General features: G+C 39.2%; 1 protein-coding gene across 4 annotated transcripts in view; it reads left to right on the plus strand.

The window, feature by feature from the left end:
- The window catches only part of MFSD10 (major facilitator superfamily domain containing 10), a 49,186-nt gene extending 36,869 nt beyond the window's left edge, over positions 1-12,317 (plus strand). For 3 of the 4 annotated variants that reach the window (XM_042470164.1, XM_042470162.1, XM_042470163.1), the window contains 4 exons: positions 3-93; positions 4,615-4,662; positions 6,977-7,066; positions 9,452-12,317. In XM_042470164.1, the coding sequence (XP_042326098.1) occupies positions 3-93; positions 4,615-4,662; positions 6,977-7,066; positions 9,452-9,558 (336 nt within the window). In that variant the 3' untranslated portion in view covers positions 9,559-12,317. Of the gene's footprint in view, positions 1-2; positions 94-1,392; positions 1,542-4,614; positions 4,663-6,976; positions 7,067-9,451 lie in introns of those variants that run through there. The other variant, XR_006104236.1, reaches the window with a different exon arrangement.
- Positions 12,318-12,788: the final 471 nt, after the last annotated feature.

A 12,788-nucleotide genomic window follows, 5' to 3' on the forward strand; every position in this document is an offset into this window, starting at 1 on the left:
AGGCAATAATGCTGTTGGTTCCTGCTTTCCTTTTAATTGGCTGGAGTACTAATGTGATCATTCTGAGCACTGGACTGTTTTTCTACTCTTTTGGTGAGCTCCTCAAAGAACTTTTTTTCAGCTTAAAAGTGAAGTGAAGCATGCTGAATCTGTCCCATAGTTTGCTTGAATTTATTAATGCACATAGCTTTCAGTTTCAAAGCTGCTTTCTTTGCTTATAAAGTCTTGAAGGAAGTACAGCAGTTTCTTCTCATGCTAATGGCCTTCCTTGAAGTTGCCATGGCAGTGTTTAGAGATATCACTAGGTTGTGTTGCTTCAGCTTATGCTGAATTTTTCCCTTCCAAGCCCTGAAGGGAATGTGTAATTATATTAACCCTGTTCTGGATTTTTCCCCTCAAAAGAAATAGGTTGTTTCAGAAAGCTACAACTGTTGCCCATTGAATAAAGGACAACAGACTGAGAAATGTTATATAGTCAGAAGTGGAGATAACCGGTACAGACAGGTGACTTGCTGGTGCAGACCAGGGTTAAAGCTACTGCATAGTGTACAAACACTCTCAAAGTTAGGGAAAGCTTGTTTTTCACATGCCAATTAAGGTGATGAACCCAGTCTTTTCTTTTGAAGCTTACCACCTCAATCAGGAATACCTTAAAGTACATCAAATTGGTTTTCCAGAACAAAATTCTTAAAGTCTTTCCCTGTGGAATCTTGTGAACTCCATTTGCCATGACAGGTGTTCCAGTACTAAAACAAACAGCTTTATTTCTATGCAGCTTCATACTGAACTAACAGTGTCTAAACAGTTTACAACTGTAAGTACAGTAATTGCCCCCAACAGTCTGGGTACTCATTTTAGCAACCTCGGAAGAATGCAAGCCTGAGTCGAACTTGAGCCCTTTTGCTGGTATTGAACTCACAACCTTATGGTTTGAGTGTGTGGCTGCAGTACAGGCATTTAACCACTGCGCCACCAGGGCTCCTTCCTACTAAGAAAAATGCCTCACTTTTGGCTGTGATGGAGAAGGTTTTGTTTTCAGCAAACTAAATTTAGAGCTGGGCAAATGTGTGGCCCCTTAGTTCATATGGTTTCCAAGACTGTATTTGTGGCTCTTGACCCTGAAGCCCCCCTATTTCTGGGTAAAAAAGGAGTGGAGTGCTTCTCTTGAAAGGCCCTGGGAATAGCAGTTAACCTTTTGAATATATTGTAGGGGAACCATCTACACAGTTCAACATCACAATACAGTAGTTCTCCAAACACCAATCCAGTAACTTTTGGTTTTGTTTGGGCTGGGATGTTTAGTTTTGCTATTTTTTTAAGTTGGCAGTTCTTGTAGCACACACACACCCTGGGTTCTGTCTGCCAAAATTATCCCTCTCATTTTTTTGACAGAATAGGGATGCTTTGGGGAGTCAGGAGAAATCAAAAGCCTCAAAGACAGCCTTGAGGTGGCTGCATCCAGCCCCAGAACCACACTTTCAAGGGCAGAATACTGCCCCCAGACCATCCATAGTTGACAATTCCTGAGCAGGAAAAGCAAGGTAAACATAGACTGGTTTGCAGCATGTTAATCTATGTATGTGGATTCTTGCATTAGCTCTCTGCATATCTTTTCACTCACAAATTACTATTTGTGAGGCACCAATGTCATGGTAGGTAAACTTCCATTCCTTTTCTACCAAGTGTACAATATGGAGATGGAAGGGGATTTTCCTCTTGTCAGTGGCATCACTAGGGTTGATGTCACCTGGTGCAATAGCTCATGGTGTACCCCGCCCTCATTTATCTCCTCCAATACCACACAGACGCCTTAATCATTTTTTGTACTAATGTTACTCATAAATCTTAATTTCTATTTATCACTCAATGAGTTGTGACATATTAAAACTAGGAAAATTAAAATTACATCATTAAATTACAATATAATTTACACAGTAAAAATGTATTAACATTTACATAGTTTTATGTGGTTAAAGTGAAATTTGGTAAGATGTGAAGTTAAGGAAATTTAAAAGAGTAAATTTTTGAAAACCCTGAATTTAAGATTTAAATTAGATTTCTAAACATGTATTTGTTATACTCACTCTTCAGGGAGAGGGGAGGAAAAGTCTCTGTGTTTTTACTTAAGGTCCAGGTGCCAACTAACATACAGGAATATTATAAATAATTGGCCCTGACTTACTATCCAGTGGTCTCACTGCTCCAAAACAAGTGAACGATGAACCTTAGCTGAAAAGGATTAGCAAATAAATTTAATTCCATTACTTGCTTAATCTTTGTTCCTAAATTTATTTCTTTGTTTCCAAATATCCTGTGTTACAATAGATTCCTATCCACAAAATATTTACTGTCTTTAAATCTGCATAGAAAAGTGTGGGGAAATCACACCCTTTTTATTACTATAGCTCCTCTAATTATACGTAGAGAAAATTAAACAGATATTGAAAAATAGCTTTTATTATAAGCTTTTTTGCCTTGCTGCTTAGTTTTAAAAACTCCTGGAACAGTGTACATACAATCAATAAAATAAGAGAATCACTGCCTGAAGTCTTTGGGACTTCAGGCTGGAAGGATCTGTGTTGTTTTTTTACGAGACTCCACAAAATTCTACAAACTGATCAACTTCTGGTCATCTCTCCACTTATGTTTTGAATATTTGTTTTGTTGCCATTGTTAAGCAATCTGTAATATGAAATCCTTGCCAATTTGTTTCACATCACCCAGAAGTCTGCCACTGGATCCTGGACTTCCTCCTGCCCATAAAGAACACAAAATAAAAAAGAGAAGGGGAGCAAAGAGCAAACTTGGGGTGCACATATGCTATAAAAATAATACAGCTTGATACCACTTGTAAGTGCTGTAGCTCCATCCTATAGAATTTGGGAATTTGTAGTTTTACAAGCTCTTTAGCCTTCTATGCCAAAGAGTGCTGGTGCATCACAAAGGTACGAATCCCAGGATTCTGTAGGATGGAGCCATGGCAGTTAACAAAAAACAGAAAACAAGCTTGCTAAATCCTTAATGTGACACCCCTTCAAATACTTAAACAGGGCTATCGTATCACCTCTTAACTTTCTCTTCTCCAGGCTAAACATCCCCAGCGCCCTAAGTCGTTCCGAATAGGGCATGGTTACCAGACCCTTCACCATTTTAGTCGCCCTCCTTTGGACACACTCACATTGGTCTTTTTAGCTGCTGCATCACACTGTTGACTCATGTTCAACTTGTGGTCTACTAGGACTCCTAAATCCCTTTCACATGTAGTTTTGTTAAGCGAGGTGTTCCCCATCCTAAATCTATGCATTTCATTTTTTATACCTAACTGTACCTTACATTTCTCCGTGTTGAAATTCATTTTGTTAGTTTTGGCCCAGCTTTCTAATCTATTAAAGTCATTTTGAATTTTTATCTTGCCCTTTAGATTATTAGCTACTCCTTCTGATTTGGTGTCATCTGCAAATTTGATAAGCCTGCCCTCTGTTCTTTCATCCAAGTCATTGATAAAGATGTTGAATAGCAGTAGGCTCACAACAAAACCTGTGGCACCCCACTAGTCACTTCTCTCCAGGCTGAATGAAACTACGTGTGAAAGGGATCTAGGAGTCCAAGTAGACCACAAGTTGAACATGAGTCAACAGTGCGATGTGGCAGCTAAAAAGGCCAATGCGATTTTAGGCTGCATCAATAAAAGTATAGTGTCTACATCAAGGAAAGTAATAGTGCCACTCTATTCTGCTTTGGTCAGACCTCACCTAGAATATTGTGTCCAGTTCTGGGCACCACAATTCAAAAAGGATATTGAAAAACTGGGGCATGTCCAAAGGAGGGCGACTAAAATGGTGAAGGATCTGGAAACCATGTCCTATGAGGAACGACTTAGAGAGCTGGGGATGTGTAGCCTGGAGAAGAGAAGGTTAAGAGGTGATATGATAGCCTTGTTTAAATATTTGAAGGGATGTCATATTGAGGAGGAAGCAAGCTTGTTTTCTGGTGCTCCAGAGAACAGGACCCGGAACAATGGATGGAAGCTACAGGAAAAGAGATTCCACCTCAACATTAGCAGGAACTTCCTGACAGTAAGGGCTCTTCGACAGTGGAACACACTCCTTCAGAGTGTAGTGGACTCTTCTTCCTTGGAGGTGTTTAAGCAGAGGCTGGATGGCCATCTGTCGGGGATGCTTTGATTGAGAGTTCCTGCCTGACAGGGGGTTGGGCTGAATGGCCCTTGTCGTCTCCTCCAACTCTATGATTCTATGATGTATGTATCTACCGCAATCCCCTTTGTCCACCAAGCTCATAATTTTTATCAAAAAAGGAGATCAGATTAGTCTGGCATGCCTTGTTTCTCAGAAACCCATGTTGACTTTTTGTGATTATGGCATTCCCTTCTAAATGTTCACAGACATCTGTTGCCCAAGAGCTGGAATTTATCCCTTTGTTTCCCCAACCATTCAAGTGTTTGTAAGAGAAAGTACCTGTGTTTGGCTTTGCAGAAATCATGCTATGTATTACATCAGGGCTTGATATATCTCCTCTATCCATGACTGTCTATAGAGCCTACACTTAATCATCTGTGTTCTCATTTGTTCAGTTACGTTTTTAACTTGCTTCCAGCTTCTGCCATTGTTGTTCCTTGTCTATCTACAGTGGTGTCCAGCTATGGTGAGTGGCTGTTTAATCAGAACCTTCCTCTTTTAATAGCTGCTTCAACTGTATCTTGAATCCTCAGACCCAAAGTTCTTTGCCTTACATGTGAAAATGACTTAAACACAAATTCTGAAATTAATTCACCCTTCTCTTCCCAAGACACTGAGTGTGGCACCAGCAAATCGCCTTGGGTCCCTTTCTGGGAGAAAGGCATAATAAATAAATAAATGCACTTGAAATACCATTAATTTCAGTGGAAAAGGTTTAAAACTATCCCATTAGTGCAGTTTCAAAATTCTTAAATGCAAACTAGAGTGCAATGAATTATCTGTAAATAAAATTGCATATTTTTGGGCAAAAATGCTGACTAATAGAACACTACACTGTCAAAGCACTTATTATTCCACTAATGGCTATGGCTGCCTCTTGTGGAATCCCAGGATTTGTAGTTTAAGGAGGGGCATTTAAAATTCTTAACCAGAGACCTAATAAGCTTCACTAAACTACAAACCCCAGAATTCCACAGGAGTTAGTCATAGTAGTTAAAGTATGATAATAGCACTATATCAGTGTGGTGTGATATTTTTCTTACTCAGCATTCTGATAATGAACTTCTTTGTAGAATGAATATGAGATAGTCCTTGCTTCAGAGACACTAATTTGGAATTAAAGGTTTAATCCTAAATTCTATAAGAAAAACAAAAGCAAGATCAGAACTGGCAGCCAAATATTCATCATGTGCTAAAGACAAAAATTGACAGGCTTGAACTACTTTGTATTAAGATACTAAACATAGCCAAACAATCCCTAAAGCAACCAAGTTCCATGCCATGCTTGCATGGTGAAGATTTCAGGCTAAAAAGTAGGAAGCACTGGACAAAGAAGATTATGCGACAAAGCACTCACTATGTTACCATGACGAACAGTCTGGCCTTCATCTAAGAGGAATGCAGGGAAAATGGGGTTATGTGACCAGTCACTCCACCAGAATGGTGAAATAGCTTCCACTGGCACACAAAGCCATCTAGACACCTGGGAATGGAAAGGAGTGGACAGGGAGAAGGGGTCTACAGCAATCCTGTGGTTCTCACACACATCACAAATCATAACCCCCTTCCTGTAGCAAGTGGAAGATACATGCCTGAAAAATAGGTCAGGGTGTCCTTCAACAGATTTTTTTGCCACACTCATTCTGGAGTGAGGACTGTAAATACACCATGACAGCACCTGGCACCACCAGCACTATTTGGATTGTGTCAAAGTAAACTTCACAATTCCAATGAACACTTACAACACCCATCAGGATTTCCCCTTAGCTACATTTTGTTTCTTGTAAAAGCATAGTTTGGACAAACGTCTAGCATGAAGGAACAAGAATGAAATGGAAATATTTTGGATACTACTAGGATAAATAGTATAAACATGCCCTCATTTTTTGAATGCTTCAGGAACTGGATAATGAAAGACAGGAACAACATGTTCAACTCTATTGAGTAAGGTACAAAGAATTATTTGTAGTTTCCTAAGGTCAGTAGAAGGAGCCTAAATACTTTAAAGGCACCAGATCTTGAAAGCTAAGCAGGGTCAACCGTGTTTAATACTTGGATGAGAAACCATCAAGGAATATGTTTAAAGGAAAACTGATGACAGTATACATATTAGGCATGCTTCTGTTGACCTTGTGTGCCTGCCTGTCTTCAAGTCACCTGTCAATTTTATGGTGACCCCATGATTTTTTAAAGGGTTTTTCAGACAACAAATATTTAGAGGTGATTTTGCCAGTTCCTCCTTATAGCCTGCAGCATTTGGTATTCATTGGCAGTCTCCCATCCAAGTATTAACCAGGGCTAAACCTGCTTCTATAATCAAACAGGACCTGGTGCCTTTAGGACCCCCCCTCCTTTATTTATTTATTTTTAGCAATATGTGTATACATATTTGTAAAATTAGCTTACACTTTTTAAACCACTTAGTTTGAAAAATTAGATTACATTTGTAAACTGTTTAGTACATCAGTTTAGAAATGTACTTGCTATACAATTGAATTTTGTTCCTTTTATTTAAAGTAGCATCCTCTGTGGTCCTGAGTACCCAGTTTTCCTTTGCTGGGGAAAGCTAAAGAGCAAAGTTGGAAATATAAAATGATTGTTGTTTTATCTAGTGAGGTGATCTGCTCTGTTATTACTTTTATACTTCAGTCCAAAGGAAGATGGCTGAAATATCTAAGTGGAAGTAATTAAGCAATCTAAAATTCTTTGATTTGGAGCAAGATATAATATGAGAAAGAAACAGTGGATGAAAAAAAGATATCTACCTCTTATTTTCACAGGATTGGCAAGCCAAAAAGGAACAGTAATGGGAATTTTAAGGAGTCTGGGGTCCCTTGCAAGAGCTGTTGGGCCAGTCATGTCAGCAACAGGTAATTATGCAGGTGTCTTCCAAGTACATGCATTTGTGGGTAGCTAACAGAAACACAGCCTTTTGTGCTGTTTTACCCTTTTTAGCTCTCATGAGCTATACGACAGGCCATTTAGTCTTCCAGTCATTGCTGTTTTGGTTACGGGTCAGGTCAGAATCCACATAGAACTAGATGTACAAAGTAGTTATTTTGCAGACATGCCACCTACACAGTCGTAAACAATTTCTTGAAATTTCAGCCCCTTGTGTACAGTTTTTTTCCTATAAACCAGAAATTTCTAGGACAAAGATGGTCTGAACATATCTCTTGGTTTATGCCATTGGTATTTAAATCATTGGTCCCAGCCAATATAATGAATTTGGACAGAAGAGCTGCATCTTGTTGGTTTGCCTCAAGTAGAGTAGACCTACTGAGTCATTTGTTAGATGACGAGTCAGCACATAGGTCAATCCAGTTGATTTACTGGCTGTACTCTAATCTGAATTAAGAATAGGGTTTAGGCTAAAGTGTCCAGTTATGGTTTTCAGTAAACCATGAGGCAGCAAAGCAGAAGCGATGTGTCCTGACTAGAGATGTGAAGGCACATGGAAAAATTAGGGGGGGGGGGGGAACAAATTTTGTCCATGTGTTTCCTGAATCATGCTAAAATAAAATATTCCATAATTGATTTTCTTCTTGTTTCCAATTTTTCCTTAGTTTTTTTCCTGCCCCCCACCCCCCAATTTTTCCCTGTTTTTTTTTTCTCCTGACTGTCAGTAGGTTGGGCTCATTCAAGAAAAAAATGTCCTTGTCGGAACATTGCTATGTATTGGGTTCAGTACACAGTACACAAAGGATAATTTTTAACATTTGGTGAAGCTAGAATTATTTTATTTTAGTTTCATTCTACTTTGTTCCCCCCCCCCCCATATCTAGGTGTTGGGGTAGCTTGAGGTCATTATAGCCAATGTTTCTCTGGCCTTGCTATGTTTTATTAGCTGCTTCCTGGGGAGGAGAAGTTAAGAAAACTTCCATGCTCTTGTTGAACTTCCCTCCCTCCCCTTGTCAGACTGTCCCAAAGCTAGGAAGCCATTCTGGGATTGAGCACAGTAGCATTTTTTAAAGAGGTATTACATTCTTCGTTGCTCATGAAGTGCAGTGCCTCCTGTTTAAGAGCTTTGTGATTAACACTGTGAAATGTGGGAGAGGAAAGGGAGAGAGAGGTGAGGAGGTTGGTTTTAAAAAGAGTGCTAGAGCTAGGTGAATAAATCAGTTCAGAGGACTGGAAATTGTTGCAGGAAGAACAAGGAAAGCAAGAGAATGCAGCAGAGTGATAAATTGTTGAAGAAAAAAGAGGAGAGGGACAGAAAGAGAGCATCCTCGCCCTTAGTCAGTAAGGAACAGTGGAATTCAGCTGTAGAGACTGGCCACAGCAGTCTGAAGAACCACAGCAGTGACTTCCACTCTGGCTTTGGGTTGGAGTGTTTATTTGGTCTTTACTTGTTATTAAATTGCTCACTGAAAATCTTAAAGCCAGGCTTTTTTTTAATATATATACCGCTATTCCAAAGATCATAGTGGTGAACAGCAAGTAAGCTAATTAGCAAGTAAGCTAATTTGCCCCCCAACAGTCTGGGTACTCATTTTAGCGACCTCGGAAGGATGCAAGCCTGAGTCGAGCTTGGGCCCTTTTGCTGGTCTTGAACTCGCAACCTTGTGGTTTTGAGTGAATGGCTGCAGTACAGGCATTTAACCACTGCGCCACCAGGGCTCCAGGCTTGGACAACCTGATAGCAGAACTAGGCAACTTCTTTGCAGAAATTCTGGTGGAAAACACAGATGATTTCTTTTTATGGGTTGATTTATATATGCATGTATAAATGCAAGAACTGTAAACTTATTCTCAACCAAATGTGGGACTTGTCACAGTACTGGGCTAGCTTGCATTTGCTGTCATGTGTTAGAACTGAATTCACTCTAGCACTTGCTGATGTTGTTCAGAGGAGAGCCACCGAGTTTTTAACTCTAGTTAACTGAGTTGCATTACAGCTTGCACTAGATGTTGACAACAGCTTTACAAATTGTAATAAGCAGTTCTTGAAGGGCCAAATCACACACCAACCACTCCCCTCTACTTGTACCTTTATCACTGTAAATCTTTAGGAGCCTAACCTGCTTGTCACCAGTAGAGCAGAGATTTATGTCTTCACTAACAGATTGCAACTAACTAGATCTAGAGATCTAGAACTAACTGGGCTAGAGAGAACAGCTGCATTATCTGGGGTGGCCAAGATAGTTTTGATCAGTTTAGTGAAGAAGAGCTATTTCATGAAACCACTTTGGGATAGTTTCCAATTTTTTGTGATTGTTACGAGTGCTTTTTAAGTCTCTCTTCTCTCTTTCCAGTATACTGGTTGGCAGGAGCTGAAGTTTGTTTCACGGTCTGTGCATCTTTGTTACTTATACCCTTCATTCTGCTTCGAAGCATTCAAGAACAAAGAAAAGTAGAATAAGTGATGAAACATTTTATAAGAAATTCCAAAAATAATGCTTACATACCTGGCATGGAGCAACACATTTTTGTGGAATATCATGTTTTTATGGTCTAGGTTAACCGAGTTATGGTTAACTAAGTCTTTCGACCATACCATCCACAGGAAGGCCTTAGATTTATATATATTTGGGATGCAGAAAGATTTGATGGTAGGAAAATTGTTGTGGATGTTATTTCTGCCACACTATGATGAACAGTCTTAGTAATGCAATCTCAAGTGCTGGTTTTCAACAAGAGTTTTTGTCAGGAATTTGAAAAAAGTATGTAAAGAAAAGAGGTGCTTTTCTATTCAGTGAAACAAAGGTTGCCAACAAATGATGTACTGTGTTTGTGTGTGTGTGTATGCTCCCTCTTCCTTCCCTAACTTGGAACTCTTCAGGTGCATTGCAATCACTGTCTACCAAATATTTCCCTACCATATTAATACTAAGCCCAGGTATATGTGTGTATATATATGTATATTTTGATCAGAAAACCTGCCTCTTGGTTTGGTTTTACCAAGTTGCAGAATATGATAGTTGTTGCCTTAAACTATCTGGGGGGTGGGTGGGTATGTTGCCCTTCAGATATTGGGCTGTACCGCCCATCAACCCTTTCAACATAGGAATGATGGAAGTTGTAGTCTAGCAACATTCAAAGGGCCACACATTTCCCAACCCTGCTTTAAAGCAAATCTGTAAAATCTGCACAGGGGGTGTCCTGCACTTAAGTATGAATGGGCATCGAGCTGCAACAATCCATTGTTTTTAATACTCATTACCTGCCAAGTGAGAGACAATGTGCCGTTAATATCCACAGGTTAAGATAACTGTGAAGTTTGTTCCATTAGCTGTAATTAAATAAAATGTATTTTGCATTCTAGGTTGTATAGGCTAGAATCCTGTTGGTGTCCTACACAGGCATAAATTTCCCTACAGAGGTAGCTCAACATTTTTCTCTCAAGGCTGGAGAAATAGTTGTACATACAGTGTCATGTGCATAGTTCTGCATTGTGTAGGGATACACACAGGTACATGGATGTGGGTGATGTAAATTCACATTGTACATGCAGCTGAACATGTTTGTGCATTTGGTTGTGCAGCATCTCAGTTCGTTAGCAAAGCAGCATCGTTCAGCTTCTACATGACTCCCTGAACATAAAGTTACGCTCCATCTCCTTAGTTTAGGATCATGGCCATAATGTCATGCATTATACATTATAAATTGAGAACCTTCAAGTATAGTGGGATGGGTTGTGGCCTTTTAATACTTCCAACATGTTTTTTGAAGAGAGACTTTTTTATCTCTTAAGTGGGATACACATGACTTTGAATTATTTATCTTCTTTTTTCATCACTAGAGTGAATTTGGTTGCCAGTACGCTAAATGCCCATCCTTTTCAATGGTCAAAAATGGGGAGGGCTTTGGATTCTGTGGATCTACACCTTCCATACCATCCATACCATACCCACATCCCTCCCTGTTTTCTGTAGCTCTGATACCAAAGATGTGAGGGGTGTAGATCTTTCCATGGAACAAGGAATGGGGATCCAATATGGAGTGGTTTCTAACCTTAGTGGAGGATTTCCTGTGTGGCCAGTGGCATTATGTTTATTACTGGCTTACCACTAAGATTTGAACAGCATAGAAAAACTAGGAAATTCTGGGATTTAAAGTGGCTTAATAGTAATTTTCTTCATATTGTTTTGCAAAGTTCCAAAGCATCATATATATATATATATATATATATATATATATATATATATATGAATGAGAGAGAGAGAGCAGAAATCATGGTATCTGTGATAGCAAAAAGTTGTAACACAGTTGATGTCTGGTGGGGTAGAACAAGAAAGCATATAAGTAGAATAATCAGTGAAGTCTGTAAATTTAAACATTTCAATGTAATCTGATTATCATTACTATTTTCTCTGTAATCATTTATTCTTATACTTTTAAAATTTTGATTATATTACCCTTCATAGTATGTTTGTATAATCATAACCATAAAGGAAGCTACTACCTCACCTGTTGCTTAAGAACATATACTAGAATAAATAAGCAGGGATTCAATGGCTTGTGCCTCTCACTGTCATGTTATCTCCTAAGTGTACAAAATATTTGAATAATGATTTGTCTTCAGCGACTGTAGGCAACTTTTAAGTGTGGCCTTAACATATGATGTAATGTAATATGCTATCATAATAGTAAAAGATGAAGAATTGCTGAACAATTATCATCTTATTAGCTAAACTATAATGAGATAACTGGCTAACCCTCCTTGGGAGTTTTCTTCTGTTTCTTTCTTCTTGAGAGATTAAGAATCTAAACACACGTGAGAGTCTGGAGATTACAAGCTAAATTTCTTGACAGTTTCCTTTTCTTGAAAGCAGTCATCAGGGACTCCAACTTGGATCAGAGCTGAGTGAAAAGAGTGCTTAACCTTTGACTCCCTGTGCTACTTCCTCAATACAAATCTACCCCTCTAAAGTTGCTGTTAGCTTCAGAGAGAAAAATATTTATTGTGGGCTCTTTCATAGTGTACAATTTTTGTGCTGTGATTCCACTTTAACATGAAAACGTCCTGTGGAACTTGGGGTTTTCAATTTAGGGAAAGGCCTTTAGAATTCTCAGCTAGAGAACTCAAGTGCCTCAACAAACTACATATCCCAGGATTCCATAGGATGCAGCCATGGCAGTTCAGGTGGACTTATTCATAGAATCGTAGAGTTGGAAGAGACCGCAAGGGCCAGCCAGTCCAATCCCCTGCCATGCAAGAAATCACAATCAAAGCATCCCCGACAGATGGCCATCCAGCCTCAGTTTGAAGGAAGGAGACTCCACTACACTCTGAGGGAGTGTATTCCACTGTTGAACAGCCCTTACTGTCAGGAAGTTCCTCCTAATGTTGAGGTGGAATCTCTTTTCCTGTAGTTTGCATCCATTGTTCCGCGTTCTAGTCTCTGGAGCAGCAGAATTGGATTTAGACTGAGTCATGCTCAATACTGAATAAATTAAATTCTACTGATTTCAGTAGTTCTTTTCTAAACATAGCTACCTCTGGATCCAAATATAATTGTCTTTCTAGACAAACTTTTATAGAATCATAGAATCATAGAATCGTAGAGTTGGAAGAGACCACTAGGGCCATCCAGTCCAACCCCCTGCCATGCAGGAAATCCAAATCAAAGCATCCCTGACAGATGCCTT

The sequence above is a fragment of the Sceloporus undulatus genome, chromosome 5, assembly GCF_019175285.1.
Source record: "Sceloporus undulatus isolate JIND9_A2432 ecotype Alabama chromosome 5, SceUnd_v1.1, whole genome shotgun sequence".
NCBI lineage: Eukaryota > Metazoa > Chordata > Lepidosauria > Squamata > Phrynosomatidae > Sceloporus > Sceloporus undulatus.